This window comes from Trichoderma virens (genome assembly GCF_000170995.1).
Source record: "Trichoderma virens Gv29-8 chromosome Unknown TRIVIscaffold_89, whole genome shotgun sequence".
Taxonomy (NCBI): Eukaryota; Fungi; Ascomycota; class Sordariomycetes; order Hypocreales; family Hypocreaceae; genus Trichoderma; species Trichoderma virens.
In genome coordinates, this window is record NW_014013660.1 from 800,913 (window position 1) to 822,825 (window position 21,913).

Genomic DNA, 21,913 nt, shown 5'->3' on the forward strand with positions numbered 1-21,913 from the left:
TTAACCAAAGATTTATATGCCATTAGTATTTGTATTAAACTTGGGTGAGCGAGAACGATGACCACTATGGGATATCACTGTTGTAATGATGTGTGAGCATAGCTACCTACTATTAAAGCATGCTCCTCATAAGTCAAAACTATCAACTGTCACTACTCATAACGACAGCACAAACAATGGTATTTCCAACTATAGAGTAGAAATTCCTAAATGAGATTCATTCATGGCTCATTAATATACAAACAAATCTTGGATACCCAATTATTCGAAAAAAGAGGTCGTCTCACAACGGCGCCTCAGCCGACGCTCTGACCCTATTCAATGCTCCTGATAGCAAGGAAAATGCAAACTCCTCCAATGTAGGCCTGCCTGGTTAGTTAATGGGCAGGCAGTCCTCATACACGTAAATGACATTCCCCCATCTCTATACTTCTTTTCCAACAGACACATCATATCTACAATCTCACCCTCTCTGTTTGCCAAGAGGAAGAGCTAAACCAAACCATGCTTTACCCTAGCAAATGGGCCGGCGGGATGCTGTCAAAGTTGCTGATGATGGATTCGTCGGCGGCAATGCTGTTGATGACGTCTTCTTGGGTGAATCCAAGCCAATACTGTGGATTCTTTTGCTGCTCCTTCTTGATGTGGTAAATCTCCTGGGCCACACCCTTGACCTGTCCTCGCGCTCTCTCTGCGGCGCCCCATACGGTGGATAGCTCATTGAGGGCGCCGATATTGAGGCGAATCTGCTGCCTTAGGTCGTCATCGTCGTGTTGAACGAAGAAGAGCGCCCATCTGTTGAGATGCACGATGGAAGAAAGGGTTATGACACAGGTGAAGAAGTGGGTGTGGGAAAGCAGCGGCACTCGGTGTGTAATCAGCTTGCTGATTCCGTTTGCTGACGCCATCGTGTGCTTCGTGTGCTTGTTGAAAAGGTCTCCCGCTGGAACCAGCTGATATGGTGCGCAAGAGGTGATTTTCTGAGAGGGCGAAGAGTCGAGCTGCGAATGAGGCTGGTGAAGAAGGATGGACGTGGCATACATCATCATGTGCGCCTGGAACATCATCTCATCGAGCTTACCGTCAGAGGTGAGTGAGTCCCTCTTGTCCTCGGGCAAATGGAGCCGCCAGTTGGTAAGAAGATTCTCGATCCGCTCCAAGTTTTCGTCATCTGGTCCGTAGATGGGAGGAGTTCTCATGAATCTGCCCAGGTTTCGGCCACAAAGGATTCGATATGCAAACGAGGAGAATCGGCGCTCGTCGCCAGAAAATTCTCTGTCTTCTAAATCTTCCAGGCTCATAGGTTGAGGAATATGCTACAAGGAGTGTTAAATAAAGAGTCTGGATTGGGGGAAAAGGAAAGATGTGGAAATAAAGAAATTGTCACTTACACCGGCCAAATACTGGTGTTCCTCACAAGGAAGGCTGACTTCAGCGGGCACGTCATAAAGCAAAAAGTTGGTCATCCTGTGGACGCCGGCAATCATGCCGTCAATGATGAACAGATCCCACCATGTTCGCCGCCAGCTCTCCTCTAGCACTGGGTTGCTCCGTCCGTTTAGCGTAGCAAAGTGCGCTTTGTTGAGGCCAATCTGAAGAGCCAGCGTCTCGGTCCGGCCTAGCAGCTGAGCTGCCTTCTCATTTTGACAGCAGCCATCCAGCGCCACAATGGACAGCATCATGGCCTGAACCTTGAAACCGTCCTGAGGCTGGGTCGGGTCGTCTAGAAGACGCATGGCGTCATCGTACAGATTCAGCCGTGATTTGCCGACATCAATGAAAAGCGATCCAACCCATCGGATCACGGCCATGAGTGGGTCAATGGAGTTTTCATTGGAAAAGCGAAGCAGGTGCTCCTTGGGGAGCACAAAGGGGTGTGATCCATGAAAGTAACGGTAGAAGGAGTCGATGCACCTCTCCTGGAGGGTCTGCATGGGAAAGTGAGCGGGGAAGGGCAGGTGGGTACCCGTCACCAGATTGCCGGGCTCAATGCCATTGATGCTGCAATACGACCGGTACAGCTGTGCCTGCGAGACGGCAGGGGTGGTTTGGAAAGGCGTTGTTGGCGCAGCGTCGGGCAGGAGGCCGGTAGGGCTGAAGCTCTGCATGCCCATCGGGGTCGAGGGAATCGGCACGGGCATGGCGCTGGAGACGCCGGCGCCCAGCAGCATGGGGCATTCTGACGGGGCGAGGCTGATGGAATCCGTGTCGGGAGGAGATGTGGCGTGGCGTTTGTTTGGGTTGTGTGCTGGTCCTCGACGGGGTCCCTTGTAGCCGCGTCGAGATGCTACGTAGATGCACTCGAAGTTGGAGCCGACGCATCGAGAGCACGGAGTCTGTCCATCGCACTTGAGATGCTTGCTCCGCTATTCGACCAGGAACAAACTTGTGGTTAGCGAGAGTGGTCCATTGTGTCAATGCGCAATCAAGTGGAAGTCGGGTGTCGGGGATCTTGGCAATCATCAACATGGCAAAACGGTACGAGTTTCATGGCTGGAGGCTACAGCGACCAACACGCGATACACTGGGTGCATCTTTCTTCTCTTGTCGCGGTTCTCTCCTCTCCTCTCCTCTCATAATTTTCATCTTCTTCATCTTCATCTTCTCTTCTCTTTCCCAGATAGTACCTCGTACCGAACCAATGCATCGAAAAAAATGGGGTTTCTGAAGTTGTCGCTGGGGTATCAAACGGCCATCTCCAAGCGAGGTCGGCGATGACAAAAAGCATGGAAAGAAAATAAGCAGCGTCCACTTACGCAAGCCAAGCACGCGGCAGGAACTGCAGATTCGCGTGAGCGACCGTCGGCGTCGTCTTTCAGATCGGATGCCTTGACTGGGTCCTCCGGGCTCCTGTTAGCCAGGCCAGCCTCGGGCACGTCGGCGACTGCGTGAGGAATCCGGACTCCATGCGTCGGGGAAATCGGCGACTGAGATGCAGATGACGAGGAGTCGGGCGGCGACAGGGTTCCGGCGGGAGTCTGCTGCACACTAGAACTGTTGGCCATGATGCTGGGTTTTGAGTTGTCAGACGGGCCTTGATGGCGAGAGAGAGGCTCGTATCTGCTGGTAACGGAGAAGAAGAAGTAGGAGAAGAGGAACTCTTGATTGAACTGAAGCTCAGGGGAGGAGGTTCGCTGGGCACGCCCGGGTGGGGAAATTTTATGGTTCAACGGTGCGGGCAAAGGTGCTGCGCTTGGTGGTCCAGGGACTCCCGGCTCTGCCACTCGGCGGTAGCTGGTACTTGTGTCTTGTCTGGTCTTGGATTTCCAGGTTTTCGTCACTTTGGCTGTGCCTACGGTAACAGCGGCCGGGAAGCAGGGAGTCGGGATGAAAAGAAATGAGATGAGATGAAATGAAATGGCCACCTTGTGTCTGCCTGGTGCTGTCCGTGGTTTAACTGCGATCCGGAAGCCCGGATATCTCGGGCAATGGCCTTGAAAAAGCTGCTGTTGCGCCTCTCTCGAGTTCCAAGGCTCCAAGGCTGTGATTCACAATTGCTGGATTCAAAAATCAAACAGACAGACACAGGCACAGACACAGAGCAGGTAGAGGGTACCGGGGGCGATTGCGTAAGATGTACCTGAGACATTAAAACAGAGTTGGGCGATGCATCTGTGGTACCATCCAGTACCTGCCCAGGGCCCTGCTAATCTCGACCGGCTCAAATGCTGTTGGATCAAGCGTCCGATCATTCCCCATTACTAAGATGTGCAATGACATTCGAGTGCATTGATATCATTGATGTATATCTCGCAGTAGGTACCTACTGTACATTGGTCCTTGAGTGGAGGCAGTGCTGTAATACAGCATCAATCCATTGAGGACAGTACAGAGGGCAGCAGAAGTACAATACACAAAACAGGTCGCCCTCCTCCTCGGGCTAGGCCTTGCCTTGCATGCAAATGCCCGCCTTCTCAACGTTGCACAACAGCCCGCACATCTCCAAACGGGTTGCCGGACATGCAGCCAGCACCGCGGCCCGGTAGATGTGAGACAGGGCCAGGCTAATCGCAGAGGTGCAGAAATTAGGCGGGCTCTTGGCCGCGATCTAGCGCCCTAGCTGTACTCGTACTAGAGAGGCGCCTGGCACAGTGGTTGGACGCCATCACGGAACCCTCTCCGCAGGTCAAGCCGCCTGTAAGAACGCTGAAAGCCTGTCAGATGCTAGGGGAGCGCCACTCTGGCCATGTGCGAGAGGCCGAAGCTGGGACTGTACGGGAGAAGAATCCAGTTGATATTGGGGCATAGAGATAAGACGGTGGGTGCGAACTAGGTTCCTAGTAATAGTTGTTAGACAGGGGAATGGCCATTGAAACAGCCTAAGATGCTGTCTTGTGCAGTACGAGGACTCCTTTTCTTTCTTTTTGTTCTTCTGCCGTCCCGTTGTCGAGCACACCATACCCAAGTTCTGCAGGTACATCCGAATGGGATCAAGTGGAATCGGTCACGCGTGTGAGTAGATGCACTATTGGGCATTAGTGGGCAGTACTTTGTAAGTCGCGGGTAATACTGGCCTCTACGGAGTAAAGACCCCCGAGATACATGTGCTTTCTTACTTGTGATTGATCTTATGATTGATCTTAGGTAGTACCTATGTACGAGTACTATGTCACAGGTGCCTCTTCACAATTGCGGTAGCGTGGACAATATACCTAGGTAGTGCTCATCTTCTCCGCAACTGCACTAAGACTAAATCTCTGGCGCCATCCGCAGCGGAAGATGGTTTTGAACCCACCCACAACAAGCAAAGGCCTCTGCTCTCCGGCCCCGACTGCAAGGGAGCACAACCGCGGAACCAGCGACATTGTTCTCAGGCTAATGCAATCTGTGAAATGAGATCCAGAGAGGCCGTCTTTTCACGGGCCAATCGCGGCGCCCTATCGTCCCGACACGCGCTTTCGCCATCTCACAGTGCTACTCAACGACTGTGTTTCGCTGCTGTGTAACCAAGCAGACGCCGAGACGAGACGCGAGCGCCACCAGTAGGATTGGACTAACAGCTGCTAGTTGGAAGCTACATGGGCTATTCGTGCCGACTACGTGGATGGAGACGATCTAAGCCTTATGTTAGGGGGGAGGCAAAGGGGCGAAAGAGCACCAGCAACATGGCTGGATCCATCCTCGGGACTTTGTCTCAAGTCTTGGATCGGGCCTCTTTCTGGATCCCTTATCCGCGGGACATGTGCCTCCGGATGAAATGGCTTTTTTTGTCTCTCTTTCTTTGTACGCGTCTGATTCAACAAAGTACGGGTCTAGCAGGCATCCTGGTGGTGGAGAGGTAGAGACCTGAAGGTAGGGCAGGACAACCTGAAGCTGCATCCAACAATTGTGAAATGAGGCGGTGCCTTGCACATGTACTTCATCCCAACCACAGCTCCTTTACCAACAATCCAATCCCCTTCTCCTTGCCTCATCCCTCTGCCGTCGGTTCGGTCCACGATTCGCCATGGCCTCGGTCCTCTTCCGCTCCATCCCCACACCATCTCGTAGGCAATTCGCTAGTCTGGTCCAGCCCTCGTTACACACATGCAACATGAAATAGCTTGAGCTTACCTGAGCTTGCACCAGCCTCCAACCACCACCCAACAACCGTCACATCCCTCAGCGCCTGCATAGGGAGATTACGGCCTGGAAAGAGATCTATAACCCCCGTCTACATACGAGTACATGGATCCCGTCTCCCTGGCTGGCCTGGCTCTTGGCGTTGCATCCTTGGGCCTGCAAGTCTATACCGGCTGTATCCAAGGCATGTGCTTGGCCTAGACTCACTCATGTGATTAAGCTTGTGTGCAAAATTATGTTAACATTCTGCTGGATTTCCCCTGCGAAAAGGCATACAACTGCTGGTCACGGCTCTCGGCTATGAAGATGACTGTAAATACCTCAATCTGCGCCTCCGCCTGGAGCAGCAGCGTCTCTTCGCCTGGAGCGAGACGTCTGGCCTGCTGGACGTGAACACGGAAAACCAAGAGCGTATCCTAAATTCAAACGTCTTCAATCTCCATCGCCAGACCGTTTTAGATCTGCTGGTGCAAGTTCAATGCCTGTTTGACGAGTTTCTCGAATATCAGAATAAGCACAACAACTTGACTCCCGTTCGCGACAATGGCGATTTCCTCACCTCCCCTGAGCAGGATGCCAAGCAGGCCAGCTTTCCCATATCGGAGAAAAAGAGGATGTTTATTAAAAAGGCCATGATGAACCTCAAGCAAAAGTCTCAAGAGGGCTTGAAAAGGCTCAAGTGGGTATCATTTGACAAAGAAGGGTTTGAGCACCTGCTGTCCAAGTTTACTCTCTTGAACGACAGCATGATGAACATCCTGGACCACTCGCTGCAGGTTGAAATCCGACACACGGTGCAAGACACAAATCGGGGCGTGTTGCTTCTTCATCACAAAATTGCTGACCTTAGCCATCTTGTATTGGCTCTCAAGGCTCAACTGGAAGCCAGAGATGTTGGTGCATCGACACGCACACGAATGTCCAATGTTGAGAGAGAAGCAAGCATGGCTGAGCTGAGGCAGCTTTCCAAGCTGGCCAAATTCAAGGCCTTCAACGAGACTATTGACCCCAAGTCAGATGGTCCCACGGTGATTGATGAGGCTGTGGCATCGTTTCTCGGGCTTGCCAAGCCCGGGGACCCGCGCCTTGTCCAGATTCCCAAATATCTAATAGAGTTAGACCCAAACGTGGATGACTTGGATGACCCGCGGTGCGAGGCCATCATGAAGACAGACAAGGGAAGAAAAAAGGTGTGGATTGAGTGGAAAGACTATGATACCGCTGGGAACCCTGGTTGCCTGTCTAAGGCGGACATTGTTGATAGAGTGCGAAAGCTGGCTTGTTTGCTCAATCATAGCCCGAAGCCCGAAGCTTTCCGGACACCTCACTGCATCGGTTTCTTCGACAAAGCCGACCCAGATGTTCCAGAAGATGATGTCGACATCCTCGACCGGCGACTAGGTCTGATATTCGAACGACCGGACGGTGGCGATGTGGACGATAGCCTCCCACCCGTGTCTTTGCGGGAGCTACTACTGGACAAAGCAGTACGCAAACCCAGGGTTACAGACCGAGTCAAGCTCGCGCACGCCCTTAGCAATTGTCTGCTCTATCTCCATGCGGTCAACTGGCTGCACAAGGGTCTTCGCAGCCACAACATTCTCTTCTTCAGAACAAAGTCGGGCCATGTAGACTATTCTCAAGTTTACCTCTCAGGCTTCGACTTCTCCCGCCCCGGCGGTTCCGACGAGGTTACAGAAATCCCCGGCTACGACGCAGAGCACGATTTGTACCGACACCCGCTGGCGCAGTCGAACCAAGGCAAGGGCCGTCAGCGATCGAAAAAGAGCTTCGACATATACAGCCTCGGCGTCATATTGGTGGAGCTGGCGAACTGGAAGCCCGTGGAGGCGGTGCTCGGGATTGAGATGAGGCTGGCAAAGGGCCAGTCGGATGTGGTCCGGCACGTACGGAGCCAGCTACTTGCTGCAGAGCAGGTAGCTGATGTTGGCGCCGAGATGGGAGAGAGATTTGAAGAGGCGGCGAGGAGATGCCTGACGGGCGAACACGAGCTGGGTTTGGAGGCTGGTGAAGACGAGACGGCAGATGAGGTGGCGGAGCGGTTGTCGGTGAGATACTATGACGATGTGGTGAAGAAGCTGGCGGAAATCGTGGTATAGGATGGGATATATCATGAAGCTGCGTGAAGCTAGATATTAAGCAATCGCAAGAAAAAGAAGCCAATAGGATTAGATAGATAAAAGAACATGGCATTGTGAGCACATGGTGGAATTTGCACGCGAATGTGTAATCTCTTGATATGTAAAAGTTGTGGGTATTGCTCTATTCGTCGAGACTGAATAGTCTGGGATATCATATCATTAAGTGGCCAACACGCCGTTTTGCGATGTCGGCCAAAGAAACAAGCTCCTGGAACCCTCCCGTTCCCTCCATCCATGTATTTCCATGTTCAATATTCATATATGATCCTCGCACAACGTTTAGCAGCAGAGGCATTCGCAGCAGTCCTCAGTGCACTCGCAGCACTCGAAGCAGGCAAGACCGGCGCAGATACCGCAGCAGATGGCCTATAGAGAATGAATGTCAGAAATCATAGTCAGAATCGCTGATGTGGCTTGCTTAGGGAGCGGGATTGGGATATATATAGAAGTAGCACTTACACCCTTCTCGCCCTCGCCACCACGCATGTTAGCGGTGGTCTCCATGGCCATGGGCTGGACGGGACGCTGCGAATGAGATGTTAGCAAAACAACAATTCACACATTTTTCTTTACATCTATAGCTGTATTGCATATAGATTTTTTTTTCTCGTCTCCCGTTTCAACAATCGCGCTGAAGCTTGGCAGACAGCGGGCGCATTGGGTTGGCACATACCGGCTGCTCGGAGCTGATTCGGGCAGGGGCCTCGGCAGTCATCTGCTGGGCGACCATCTGGGGCTGAGGAGAAGACATTTTGTAGATTGTGGTATAAAAGAAAGGCGTGAACCGTTTAGAATAAGTGAAGGTGAGTATTTATTGTATAATAGTGCAAGATGAGAAGGAAAAGAGAAGGGGGAACTAAACGGGTGGAGGGCGAGGACCCATGGGCTCTTTTTAAATCAACTATCGTGGGAGGGCGAGCTGCTCTGCCTCGATAGCAACCGGCAGACGCAAGACGCAAACGCATCAGTCACACCCAGGGGCGCAGCATCAGCTTATTGCTAATTCCCAAGCCAGCTAGCCCATCAGGACGATCCCAACAGCAGCCGAACATGCCATCCTGCTTGTCTCGCTGGCTGGCGGTAAAAGGTACCGTCTTTGCTGTTCCCACGGCGCTATACAGGTTTCCCATGCGTAGATACTACCACATCTCGCCTAGTCCGCGGACACTGCCAAACGGATTTATCGACTGGGCTTGGAACTCGGGGTGGGCCATTCGCCGGCTTTCTTGGTTTCTGGTACACGACACGACATGGGCGGGCGGTTTGCACGGCACGAATGAGCCGAGCGGTGCTTAGCATGGGATTTGCTCATTGGTGGACGAGGCTTGGGATTGTCGAGATGGGGCTAGTGGTGTTTGGGATGAGTTGCAAGTGTGTTGGCATTGGGTGGTTTTTTTTCATGCTCTGTTCCTTGCGGCCTCCCATAGGATATTTTTTTGCTGTCATGGTCCTTTGAGATGCAGGGCAGTCCACTCGTGGAGATGATACTGTAGGATGAGGCCATATACAAGTAGTAGTACACGGACACAGCCCCGTGAGACACTCTGTTCCATCTCCTACATGTACGCGGTATCATATGCAAAATATGAATACGAGTATAAACACCAGCCGTCGGAATTCTTACCCATCTCAGAGATATTTCGAACGCGTAGCCCGGGTCTCGTTCCCACGGAACACGTCCGTGTCCAATTGCAGACGCTATTACAGCCACGTCCAAGGTCACAGGAATAAAGATCTGATGCTAGCAACAGCCACACGCATACGCACTCCTACAACAGGTATAAGCAGTAAGTCAATAAATCAAAAGAGGACAAGTAAGAGCAAATAAACAACACACTAAAAGAAAAGAAAAATAAAATAAAATAAAATAAAATAAAAGATATCCCACAGAATATTGAAGCTAGTTCGGGATAAGGCTGGCTGAAGAGCAGAAGCGGTGCAGTAGTACGAGTACAAGCTTTACAGTGTTTGTTTTGTATTCCCATCCCCATGCACAGGGCGTGGTATTCGGGCATGACGAACTGCGTTGCATCACAAAAGGGAAACAAAATCCCTGGCCGTTCATTTTCCTAAATCGAAGGAATGTAGCTCAAGCGGGGGCTCCATCGAAATCGTGGCTGTTCACGGCTTCTCGGCATATGGTGCCTGAAGCCGTGCGCTGTTCTTGCGGGATCTGGAACGGTGCCCTTTTTACGGTGAGAGGAGATGGACGGGCGGCTACGTCAGAGAGGCGAATATGCCAATAAAAATAGAAAGCCATTCCTGATGCTGCATCTCTAGTAATTGGACTTTTACATAGGCAAATAGGGGCTTAAGAATATTAAATCCTCAGTCCGGTGAACACACAAGTACATGTACATGTACCTTGTGGTGTAAATCACTCAGGCCCTGCGTCATGCTGGCGGTCCCTGAAAATCACATGGAGTGGCATTGCACATGTAAATCTGCGACACCGCCAATTAAACGCCCGTCAAGCTTCTCCAGAGGGAATCAGACGCGGGAAACCTTGCATAATTTTGAGTTTCACCAGGCAGTAATCTGTGGTTGAAGAGAGAGCAAACATTGATGTGCAGTGGACAACTTCAGGCCCATATCATCCATACCATTCATTGATCCAGGCTCTGTCAACGGCTCGTGTCTCACTCAAAACGAGGGCCCAACCGAGTCAACACTCTTGTCAAAACGTCTGTGCTTGTCGATTAGAAAATGCTTGATTCAGAGTGGGACGCCCAGCATCGGTGTCTGTAGATTGTCGAACCATCGTCAATAAACTCAATCACGACTACTTTCATGCTTAAAAGCCCAGCACACCCCTCGCTACTTAACCTCCCAGCTCTATCTACCCCGTACCGATGCGCCGGATCTAGCCCATAAAAAAAAAAGCCGCACCTAATTACTACTATAGGTAGATCGCCATCGTGACCTGATCTCTAGATTGTAGCCAGCATCGACCTGTCAAGCGACCCTGATCACGCGGGAGGGTCAGTAGACGGACACTGTCCTTTCCTTGGCCCGTTGGACGGCGATTGTTTGATGCCAAGCGGTGTCCAGTCTTACTGTACATCCAGCTTCAATCCAGCCATTTCCCCCATCTTTTAGGGTCTCTGGGTCTTTGGGTTTGGGTGAGCTTCAAAGCAGAGATGATGCCTAACGCTCTCCCATCTCCAGCGACTCTCTCCCGCGGGCCAACCAAATGCCGGGCCCATGACGTCCTGACCCCAGCAATTATTAGCCGACGATATCCCGATCGCATCTCGACGTGGAGCCCAGGGGGTCTCTTGGCTGTTCTAGTCGGACCTTAGTCTTGGAGCGAGGCTGGCGATTCTAGGCAGGCCTTGTTCTGTCTTCAATCCCAAGGGCCGTGTGTCCTCTTTGAAAAAAACAAAAGAAGAAACCGAAATCTCGCGGCCTGTGCGTCTCCAGCCATCGCTAGGCAACGACATCCGAAGCCTTGCCCGGCCCTTGTGTTTTCGCCCGCCAATGTCTTGATCGCTCACTCGCATCTGGCGGTATCACCATCTCCAGCGCGCCCCTCCGCCCTTGCTAGTCCAGTACGTCACCACGTCGGGCCCTTTTCTCCTGCACCCAACGAGGCTGGCCTTTGCTACACGACACGATCGAGACGATCGAGACGCCCTCAACGCCATGGCTTCGTACGGCCATCGAATGGCCCCGCAGGCTCACCATCCGCACGCTGGATATCCAGCCTCGGGGGTGCCGCCAGCAAACGTGCCCCCGGCCGGCACCTTTGCCCCGGGAACCAAGATCCAGGTCGGCAACCACCGCGTCCAGATCCAGAAATACCTGTCCGAGGGCGGCTTTGCCCATGTCTATCTCGTCAAGCTGCCCAAGGCCGTCGACGGCACCGATCTGGCCGTGCTGAAGCGAGTTGCTGTGCCCGATAAGGAGGCTCTGCGGGGCATGCGAACCGAAGTCGAGACGATGAAGCGTCTAAAGGGGCATCAGGCCATTGTCACCTACATCGACTCCCACGCGTCCGAGCTGAAAGGCGGCGGCTACGAGGTGTTTCTGCTCATGGAGTTTTGCGATGGCGGCGGTCTGATTGACTTTATGAACACCCGCCTGCAACACCGCCTGACCGAGCCCGAGATCATCAACATCTTTGCGGACATCGCCGAGGGTGTTGCGTGTATGCATTATCTCAAGCCACCGCTGCTGCATCGAGATCTCAAAGTCGAAAACGTTTTAATAACCAATCGCGCCTCTGGCAAGCGGTTCAAGCTGTGCGATTTTGGTTCCGCTGCTCCTCCGCGACCAGCCCCCATGACGGTAGTCGATTGCCGCCTTATGGACGAAGATGTTCAGAAGCACACGACATTACAGTATAGAAGCCCCGAAATGGTCGACGTCTACCGAAAACAGCCAATTAATGAAAAGTCGGATATTTGGGCATTGGGCGTTTTGCTATACAAGCTCTGCTACTACACGACCCCCTTTGAAGACCAAGGGCAGCTGGCCATCTTGAATGCAAGCTACAGATACCCCAGCTACCCAGTCTTTTCAGACAGACTAAAGAAGCTCATTGGTACGAACTGAGCCTCTCCTAACTTTGCAAATTGCTGACTTTGAATAGCCTCTATGCTTAAAGAAAATATGCAATCGAGACCCAATATATACCAAGTTCTAAAAGAAGCCTGTGCTATGCAGGGCCGGGAAATGCCAATCCACGATGTTAGTCCCTATGCAAGAAATATCAACACAGTACTCGTCTTGAAACTAACACCACGTCACCTTAGATTTACTCCGGCCGAGCGAGCGCAGACCCCAGATTGAGCCAACATGCTTCCGCTACAGACCCGAAATCACAGCAGGCGCCTGTTGTGGGTGCTGTCTTTTCGTCAGCACCCGTCAATGAACAGCAGGCCCTTCCGGACATCACACCAATGAGAAGAGGTCGTCCGACTCCTTCACCATCTCGGACACCTGTACCAGGAAAAGTCACCGATGGCGATCCATTTGCCGCTTTGGACTCGAAAGCTGCCGCCGCCGCCGCCGTCCGCAGGGCAGAACCTGATGAGCTCTCATCCAGGTTCCCTCGTCTCGACGAATTCTCCTTGCTTCTTGACCAAAAGACTTTCAACTTTGATTCCACCCCAGCTTCGCCTCGTCCTCAGAAAGATTTGAGTACAAAGGTTGCCGAACGATTGGCCGACGAAGCATTTGCATCTTCTAGGAGCCCCGGACCTTCAACACCGGCCCCTAGACCACACTCTGTTGCGCCAATCTCGTCTCGTCCTCCTCCAGATATTTCAGCACTATCCCTGGAAAACAAGCCTCTTCCAAAGTTGGTGGCCTCATCCACGGCGCAGTCCGGAGTTAGCCGAGCACAGTCTATTATTACGAGCAACCCTGAGCTCAAGGCCATTGCTAACAAGACGGCAACCTCCTCATATGTTTCTACGGGGACAATGACGGAAAAATCCCCCGACAAGGAGCGAGCGGTAGACGTGGAGCGAAGCAGACGCTCTTTAGATGTAGAAACCCCACGCGCGCCTGTAGCCCGTGCGGCAGCTCTTACAGGACAAAATACCGCCAAGCGACACTCTGGCGGAAACTGGCCGTCGGCAAACACTCGATCTTCGTCTGTCCAGCCGCGATTGAGCCAGAGCACTGTTGCCTCATCTAGGACGTCGTTGGATATTCTCAGCTCCCAAGAAGACTTGATAGACATGAGGTCTTCTGCTGGCGATCTTGTCGGTAAGCCGCGGCCTCTTAGCTCTACATTTGAGCCCAGCACTCTGGAGTACTTGCGCGAGAGGGAAAATGCATCAAAGCCTTCTTCTCGCCAATCCTCCACGAACCGACATTCCTCTTGGCATCTACCTCTGTCACATTCCAACACAGGACGGAATAACGATACCGGAGCGAGCTCGAAAGAACCCACATCTCGTAGCTCCAGAAGTATCGAAGTACAGGAATACGATCAAGATCGCCAAGGACAACGACCTGAGGCGCCTGCCTCGACTTCCAAGAATTTGCTTGCAGGCAAGTTTGGTGGTGCATTCAAGAGGTTCGAAAACAATGCCTCATCCGATAACGAGCCAGAAGTCAGATCTTCATCGCCCAGCAAAGACCAGGGACGTCGTGCATTGACGCCGATCCAGGGTTCCGAAGCAGCAGACGACCGGAGCGATTCAGATGGAGAAGGACACAGCCACATGACAGCCGAGATGCGTCGTGACATGGAGCGTCGCCAGTTAGAAGAGGAGGAAGCTAGAGTAGAGGCTGCGCAAGCAGAATATCGAAGACGGGTTGCAGAAGGCGCCGGATCACCCTCCAAGACTAGACCCGCCACGGCTCCAAAGCCCATGGGAGCAGCGCGAGCTGCCAGTATACAGAACAGGGTCCAGAGTCTGTTGAGCGAAGAACAGAAGCCAGCAAACGTGCCGCGGACAGCCCATGGGTACGGAAGATTTACAGATGCTGAGCCGGCACCCGGGGAGGCAGACAAGCCCCGTCCTGAGGTGAAGCGCAAGCCAATCGTGGCTGCAAAGCCTATCGTTGTAGACCCACGACGAAGCGATGGCTCCCTGGTCGATGGTAAACAGGCTGCAGGTTCGGCATCAGCTTCTGCGAGCCTGCCAGCCAAGAGTCAAGCCAAGCCAACAGCCCCCAAGAAGCCTGTTCACCTGAACAACATACCCACGGGAGGTAGACATGCCTCCTCACCAACCAAAGAGAGGGATGAGCCTACATTTGAGCGTTTGATTGCAATCGACCTCCCCGGACAGCCGATGCTGGAAATGACTTCGCGCGACAGGGAGGACTACATTGAGGATTTTTCAAAGCGTTTCCCGAGTCTGAGTACCATAGAGTTGAGCCGAGAGGGTGGACGGGAGAGGGATGCGTCGCGATGATAGAGATTTTTCGTTCTTTTTTTATATATTTATCTTTTTATATTTTTTTTTACTATTATTAACATCAACGTTTCACCTTTGTCGGCAAAAGCATTGGGTCGAAATTTCACGAAGCAGATACAGAATATATTGAAGCATATATGGGAGCATTCACGGGCTGTGGAAATACAATATTACTCTCCCTCCTTTCTTTTCTTTCTCTTTTCGTGAATAATCGTCTGGTTGTACTCAGTAAATGGTCCTCCTTTTGCTGGCTCTGCTGAGATTTGGTAGTTATGCACCAAGCCAATAATATGCATTAAAGATACACACCCACCTTCTGCTTATCTTATCGCCCAGGTACCCATAATATTTTTTTTTGCCATTGAGAGGCTGCATCTAGACTTTGGATTGCTCTCCCATACATCGTACAACAAACACCAAAATACGACACAAGATGGCGAAAAGAAAGAGGCAATCCGCTGCTGCCAGCGAGCCTGTTGCAGAGCCTGTAGCTACTAAGAAGTCAAAAACTGTCGACGAAAAGACAAAACCCACCAAGAACAGCACAAAGGCCGTTGAAGCAAAGACACAGACAAAGACGAAGCCGACGACAGCCAGCACAAAGTTTGTGGAGGAAACTATTCAGATCGTCGCCGGATCCTACGACCGAGTTCTCCATGGACTGACGGCCGCAATTGGCGACAAGGGAGACGCCGAATTCGCCGATACGTTCCTCTTCAATGCGCACGCATCCGCCATTCGATGCGTCGCCGTCTCTCCTGTGTCTCCCCCGATCCCAGGGCAAACTCAGAAGGTTCTGCTGGCTTCTGGCAGCACTGACGAGCGAGTTCACGTATACAATTTGTCGGCGCATCCACCGAGCAAGAAGAATCGCGATGCATTGGCTAGCGTGGCCCCGAGACCGATCCTGGAGAACCCCAAGAACAGAGAGCTGGGAACCTTGCTACACCACGACTCAACGATTACAGCGCTGAGATTCCCTACGAGGTCAAAGCTACTCTCGGCGAGTGACGATTCGACAATTGCTGTGACACGTACACGAGACTGGGGCATGCTGAGCAATATCAAGACGCCGAAGCCAAAGGCACATGGCCGACCGACTGGAGATACAGCGCCGTTCGGCGGCACACCGTCCGGAGTCAACGACTTTGCGATCCATCCCAGCATGAAGCTGATGATTAGTGTCAGCAAGGGCGAGAGATGCATGCGACTGTGGAATCTCGTCACCGGAAAGAAGGCGGGCGTGCTAAGCTTTAGCAAGGAGATGCTGAGAGAGGTTGGAGAGAGCAAGCATTCGAGCGGCGAGGCGCGGAGAGTGACCTGGGGAACTGCGGACGGGGCGGACGAGTTTGCAGTTGGGTTCGATCGCGACGTGGTTGTCTTTGGCATGGACAGTGTGCCAAAGTGCAGGGTCATGCCGACGACTAGGGTCAAGATACACCAGTTTAGCTATGTTACGGTTGATGAGGAGGCGGGCGATGCGCTGTTGGCTGTGGCGACAGAGGATGGTCGTGTTGCATTTTTCTCAACAAAGGCAGACGACCTCTCAAAACCCGAACCATCAGACAAGGACGACAAGAAGGCGCCGGAAGCAACTCTCCCCGTCGCCAAGTTCGTCGGCTACGTAGGAGGAGAAGGCGTCTCGGGCAGAATCAAGGACTTTGTCGCTATACCCAGCACCGGTAACCCCGGTACACTGTACGTGGTTGGGGCAAGCAGTGATGGCAAGATTAGGGTGTGGACGGTGCAGGCGAAGGAGCTGCTGGAGGCGGCGAGGGAGAAGGAGGCCAAGGTTGAGAAGCCGGCGGGAGTGTTGAGGGGGACATATGTGACGCATAACAGAGTTACTTGCTTGGCGGCGTTTTTGATGGTGGAGAGGCCGGAGGGAGCGGAGGATAGTGAGGAGGAGGAGGTCGAAGAGGGCGAAGAGGATGATAGCGAGGAGGACGACGATGAGTAAATGGCAGTGATGAAGTGTTGTGGGTGCTGTATGGAGTAGCGGTTATGCAAATGTAATGAAAGGGCATGCAGATGTACACAAGGAGGCAGATTAGAGCATGTTGGTGCTACCGCTCTTGCGAGCAGAATGATAATGTGACTGTGTCTAGCATTTTTAAGATTGATAGAGTGATTGGTAGAAGATGCTTTCTTGGCTCCAGCATGTTGTCGTGCTCCAACAAGTGCTACAGTATGCAATCACCCTGACGACTTGTCAAAGGATTGTCTAGTTACTGCTCAGCAGGGGTGTGTATTATGAACCGTCTCGTATAAAGAGTGAGCGAATGGCTGCAGAACAGAAAGCGGCAATGCGAGAGGCAGAAGGATATCCGAACCTATCAACAATTGGTTACTTGCAATGACCCGTCATACAATTTCGCCAACAGGGTGCAAGATTTGACCAATAATCACAATGGTAGTAATTATCGTGAAGGGGACCAGCTGTTTATAAAAGGATCGTCTTCACAAAGGACCACTCGTAACATTACGCCAAGAAGGCGCCTAGGTATGTAGACAAAGAAATCGCAAGCATGCCCTCTAAGCCAGCCATGCACAAAACATCGACTAGTTTTTGAAAGAGCTTTCTTTGAGTTCGGCGGTTATTTAACTGAGAGATTTCCAGCTTGGACTTGCTTCTACATGTATATAATGAAGGCTCTCTCCCTCCACCTTCTTGTAGGAAGGGTAAATATCGATACAACAATCTCTGAAGATACATTACCTAGCTGTTTGTCTTTGAAGCCGAGTAGCTCTATTACCTTTTTGAGACTTTACTGATCAACGGCTTGAACATTGGAACTCGCCTTTCATTTTCCTTATTCGGCGCTGGAACTTCGAATCAAAGAGCTGCTCGTTTAGCAGCCATCTATTTGCCATGGAATTACTGGATCTTCCCGTGGAGATCCTCGTCGAAATATGCCAGTATATGGGTCCACACCATGCACCTGGGCGAGAATCTGGAACTCTATATCGTCTTAGCAATATTTGTCGTCGTCTGGGTTGCATCGCGCAGCAAGTTCTATACCGTGATGTCAAACCTCACAAACTAGGACCGTTTTTACGCACCATCATTGCTCGACCAGATTTGGCCGCCCAGGTACGCTGCTTTAATTTTTTCTACCGGTGGGTACGAATAAATCCCCTTTCGAATGAAGAAGTCAAGGAGCTGCGGGCGAAAGCAAAAAGTTTGAACATTGAGGAGTCCATGTATTCTCAAATCAGGAGGCTCAGAAAGCGTCATAATCGTACTGTTCATGAGAAATTCCATTGCCTGCGGATCCTTGAACTGTCAGTGGCACTGCTCCCGAACATGACGACACTGAACTTGGAGATGCAAGTTATGGATAAGTCTGATGAGATACCGCATGCCCTTATAGCAGTCGTTCAAATGGAGTCTGTTAAACGCATATGGTTCGATGCCGGTCAGCTGTTTAACCTTGGTGCCTCGAAGAACTTCTTTGCCATGATGTTATATCTTGAGGAGTTAAAAATATTGAAGTGTGGAAGGGTTACGGAACCTCTATCATTGTCTAGAATTCGGTCTCTAAGTTTGACGCAAAGCTGTATCAGCAAGACAAGTCTACAAACACTCATCAACTCCTGTCCGGAATTGGAATGTTTTCGGTATATTCAATGGGGGAAATTTCACTCTGGGATAGATTATGGACCCCATTTTACGTGGGGGCAAGCGCAGCGCATACTGCAGTTGCGAAGGACGACACTGAAACAAATCGAACTTGATTTCGAGCGAGCTTGCCATGACAAAATCTTCCCATTAGCACCGGAGGATTACTATGACGGTTTCAAAAACTTCGATAGACTTGAGAAACTGTCGTTGCAAACAACTCGCTTTGGCACAAAAGACGAAGATGGCAAGGGGCTTATTCCAAAATTCCCAGCAGATGTGCAAGACTTGATTGCCAAGCTTCCCATGTCGCTCACTAGCATCACCTTCTTCGGGTCGCACAAAGATTGGAACGGGATAAGGGTGCTTGCCGAAGCAACTAAACAAGGGTATTTCCCAAGGCTCAAGGAGGTGATGGCGGAACAAAAAGAAGAGGACCTGGAATATAAAAGGTCTCACAACTTACTTGCCGCTTGCGGTGTCGACTATGACGAGCTTTATACCAGGGGATTTCTTGAATGCTCGGATTGCCTTTGGGGGGTTCCGCATTCCTATCACTACTTGTCTTATGATATCTATGAAGAGAGTGATAGTGATGACGAAGAGAGCAATAGCGAAAATAATGAAGAGAGCGATAACTGAGGGAGAGAGGGCGATCACGATGATAATTCCCATAATTAAGACTATCGCTAAGGCCGTCACCACTGTCATTGCCACGACGACTGCCATTGCCAAGACCAGTACTATGACCACGACTAGAACCACAATAACCACGACCATGACCACGACCATAACCACGAGCATAGCTATCTGTACATGTGGCATTTGTTTACTCGTTAAGAAGGTTCCTCTACCTACGAGCTATGCAAGTTGTTTTCCTTTATTTTCCAAAAGCAAAAAAGAAAAGAAACTAGGTAGAAAAAAAAATCCTTTAGTCGTCTGTCAGTTCTTAGTTTCATTTGAGGAGTAATTGCGGTTGATATGGAAGATTCTTGGGTACATATACATGTAGTTAGCATACAATGATGATTTCGTTGGCATATGAGCCTGCTGTAGTAGAGACATAAGATGACTACCGAGTAGTCCATTATTATAGAAACTTGACGAGACGAGCATGATGTTATGTTTTCGCTTTTCTATCTTATTGTAGAACCAAACGGAACTTGCCCGGGAAATTACTTCTAATCTGATTCGCCTTCCACTACGACAGACCTAAAGCAGGATAGCTTCTACATTTACACAGCAAGAGCGTGTTTCCTCTAGTCTCCTGGGATAGCTTCATTTCCTAGGTATGCAGCTGAGCCCACGTGTGATGCTTGTTTTAAGCACTTACTTTGACATTACACAAGCTGCACATATGTATTAATGAAGGCGTCTCCTCTCGAATCACAGCCTTGCAGCATCACACATGTCAAAATCAACACCGATACCCACCAAGGGCCTGTGTCAAAACGGTATTGATGCTTTATGGAGTTTAAGCCAGGCGGATTAATGAAATCTTGGTCGGACATCATGTATGCAATCGTACACATAATACCGATTAATACATACTGATATTTGCCCTTCTTCCATGCATATATATCTGCGTAAGTAAACTATGAGTTTAATGCGAACCGAAGTGAATGCAATGTGAACGGCAAAGTGAATGCGTGCCAGCTGGCGCCTGATACCTCAGGCGAGAGGAGAGATATCGGAAACACGCATATTTCTCGTTTGCAACTCTTTCTGCATCAACCGTGCGCACAACAACAAAGATTTTGCACAATCCCAAACTTTCAATCTCCTCTTTCAGCACTGGCATCTCGAATTAAAGAACTGATGCTCTTTTAGCAGCTCCATATTCGCCATGGAACCGATCAGCATCTTCACCACTTTACCCGATGAGATTCTCATCATGATCTGTGGAAATATGTGTCGGCATTGCACTCATCCATCGAAAATGTCCGGCTCGTCTTGGAAATACTGCGAATCGACTCTATCATCTCTTAGCCAGACATGTCGGCGCTTGCGAGATATCGCGCAGCCGGTCTTGCATCACACTGTCACTCCTTGGAACATGATACCGTTTGTGCGGACCATCATTGCGAGGCCAGATTTGGCTTCTCAAGTTCGCCAATTAAACACTAACGAAGTCAACGAATCTGAGCCTTTTCAAAGAGATATCAAGATATGCCAAGCAGAAGCACGACGCCTCAATATTAGAGACCGTAACGAGTTGGCTCGAACTCTGCTGGATAACAGAATCACTTATTATCATCTACTCCTTGAGCTGGCACTGGCGCTGCTTCCGAACGTAACCAAGCTGAGCCTCATGATGCCATTTGGCACCGACTACCAATCAGAAGATTTTTTCAAGCTACCCGTTGCAATGAAGTTCGTCAGCAGCTTGGTATTGCTTCCCCAGGAACCAGTTGACCTTGGCCACCTAAGGAGCTTTCTAGCCATGTTGCCACGACTTGAAAGGTTGGAAATAGAAGCGTGCCAATGCATTACGCAGCCTCTACCTCTCGCCGAGCTACGCTCCCTAATTATTGAAAGAAGCGGCATGGGTGCAGCGAGCCTCCAGATGATTGTTCGCTCTTGCCCGAAATTAGAACATTTTGGGTATAATGACTGGGAGGGACATTATCCTCCATGGTATTCGGGGGACGAAGAAGACGCGTGTTCATGGGGATCGGTGCAACGCATATTACGCTTACGAAAGACGACTCTGAAGCATTTGAATATCGCCTTTGGTCGGGCTGACGATTTTGATTACGACATGTCAGACCCAGCAGTTTATCTGGGTAGTTTCCGCGAGTTTGCTAGGCTGGAGACGTTGTGGGTGTTAACAACCAGCTTTGGCATAGATGGCGATCGAAATCCTTCATTCCCAGAAGATGTGCAAGACTTGGTCGACATGCTGCCTGAATCGATCACTTGTCTCGCTTTCTGTGGCGACCATAAGAATTGGCATGGGATAAAGACGCTAGCCCTGGCAGTTCAACAGGGGTATTTCCCAAATCTTAAGCATGTGGCGGTGGAACAAGTTGAAACAGAATTTGAAGAGTCTCGCAAAGAACTTGCTACGCTCGGTGTGAGCTGCACAAGTTTATACCAAAGATATATACAGACTCATGCTTATTTCGGATCTTATCTACGTGGTCAGTCTTGATGGCCGGTTGTTGAATTGTCGACTGTTGAAACGCCAGTTGTTATATGAGCGATCAGAATCTGGAAGGGTTTACCAAAATTGGTCACGATGCCGGAGAAATTAGATGTAGAACTTGCGAAATGTTGGGAAATATGAAAGGGGATATTGAACCAATGTTACTATTCCTCCAACTCCGTTGAGTGAGGATTGCGTTGGCAAGATAATAGCACTTAGTCGGAAGGAGAATGATGGTTTCGTTCGTGCTTGAATGAACCTACTAAAAGAGAATCACGCAAACAATACATATATACATATATAAGTATGCAAATACAGCCTTCCATACCTTGCCTTCCGTATCCTGTCCCACGATAGGACAGAGTGACTCGACAATTCTATTTCCATTAGTCAGTTAATATGAGAAACGTACAGCTCCATCACTCATTAAAGGCATTCATTCGCTGGGAGTGTCTTCCTTTTCATTTCCTGAAATATATCTGTATCTTATGATAGAATTCACCCGCCATCATTTACATGTTTCACAACAAGGCCCCCC

General features: G+C 50.6%; 7 protein-coding genes across 7 annotated transcripts; 5 read left to right on the forward strand and 2 right to left on the reverse strand.

Annotated features, from left to right (window-relative positions):
• Nucleotides 1-160: 160 nt before the first annotated feature.
• Nucleotides 161-3,059, reverse strand: TRIVIDRAFT_75754 (uncharacterized protein; the record flags this gene model as incomplete). Its single annotated transcript, XM_014095868.1, has 3 exons — nucleotides 161-1,316; nucleotides 1,392-2,366; nucleotides 2,757-3,059. The coding sequence occupies 3 exons, from the start codon at nucleotides 3,003-3,005 to the stop codon at nucleotides 510-512; spliced, it is 2,031 nt and encodes a 676-aa protein (XP_013951343.1).
• Nucleotides 3,060-5,446: 2,387 nt separating this feature from the next.
• Nucleotides 5,447-7,783, forward strand: TRIVIDRAFT_214294 (uncharacterized protein; the record flags this gene model as incomplete). Its single annotated transcript, XM_014095869.1, has 2 exons — nucleotides 5,447-5,455; nucleotides 5,910-7,783. 2 exons carry the CDS (start codon nucleotides 5,447-5,449, stop codon nucleotides 7,680-7,682), a joined length of 1,782 nt encoding a protein of 593 aa, XP_013951344.1.
• Nucleotides 7,784-7,797: 14 nt separating this feature from the next.
• On the reverse strand, nucleotides 7,798-8,557 carry TRIVIDRAFT_216912 (uncharacterized protein; the record flags this gene model as incomplete). Its single annotated transcript, XM_014095870.1, has 3 exons — nucleotides 7,798-8,090; nucleotides 8,184-8,249; nucleotides 8,398-8,557. The coding sequence occupies 3 exons, from the start codon at nucleotides 8,473-8,475 to the stop codon at nucleotides 8,004-8,006; spliced, it is 231 nt and encodes a 76-aa protein (XP_013951345.1).
• A 2,833-nt stretch (nucleotides 8,558-11,390) lies between these two features.
• TRIVIDRAFT_41642 (ARK family serine/threonine protein kinase) lies at nucleotides 11,391-14,602 on the forward strand (the record flags this gene model as incomplete). Its single annotated transcript, XM_014095871.1, has 4 exons — nucleotides 11,391-12,270; nucleotides 12,319-12,416; nucleotides 12,482-13,572; nucleotides 13,615-14,602. 4 exons carry the CDS (start codon nucleotides 11,391-11,393, stop codon nucleotides 14,600-14,602), a joined length of 3,057 nt encoding a protein of 1,018 aa, XP_013951346.1.
• Nucleotides 14,603-15,038: 436 nt separating this feature from the next.
• TRIVIDRAFT_42610 (uncharacterized protein) lies at nucleotides 15,039-16,565 on the forward strand (the record flags this gene model as incomplete). The annotated part of the gene is made up of 1 exon (XM_014095872.1): nucleotides 15,039-16,565. The coding sequence occupies one exon, from the start codon at nucleotides 15,039-15,041 to the stop codon at nucleotides 16,563-16,565; it is 1,527 nt and encodes a 508-aa protein (XP_013951347.1).
• A 912-nt stretch (nucleotides 16,566-17,477) lies between these two features.
• On the forward strand, nucleotides 17,478-18,869 carry TRIVIDRAFT_226990 (uncharacterized protein; the record flags this gene model as incomplete). Its single annotated transcript, XM_014095873.1, has 1 exon — nucleotides 17,478-18,869. The coding sequence occupies one exon, from the start codon at nucleotides 17,478-17,480 to the stop codon at nucleotides 18,867-18,869; it is 1,392 nt and encodes a 463-aa protein (XP_013951348.1).
• Nucleotides 18,870-20,073: 1,204 nt separating this feature from the next.
• TRIVIDRAFT_226991 (uncharacterized protein) lies at nucleotides 20,074-21,381 on the forward strand (the record flags this gene model as incomplete). The annotated part of the gene is made up of 1 exon (XM_014095874.1): nucleotides 20,074-21,381. The coding sequence occupies one exon, from the start codon at nucleotides 20,074-20,076 to the stop codon at nucleotides 21,379-21,381; it is 1,308 nt and encodes a 435-aa protein (XP_013951349.1).
• Between the last annotated feature and the right edge of the window lie 532 nt (nucleotides 21,382-21,913).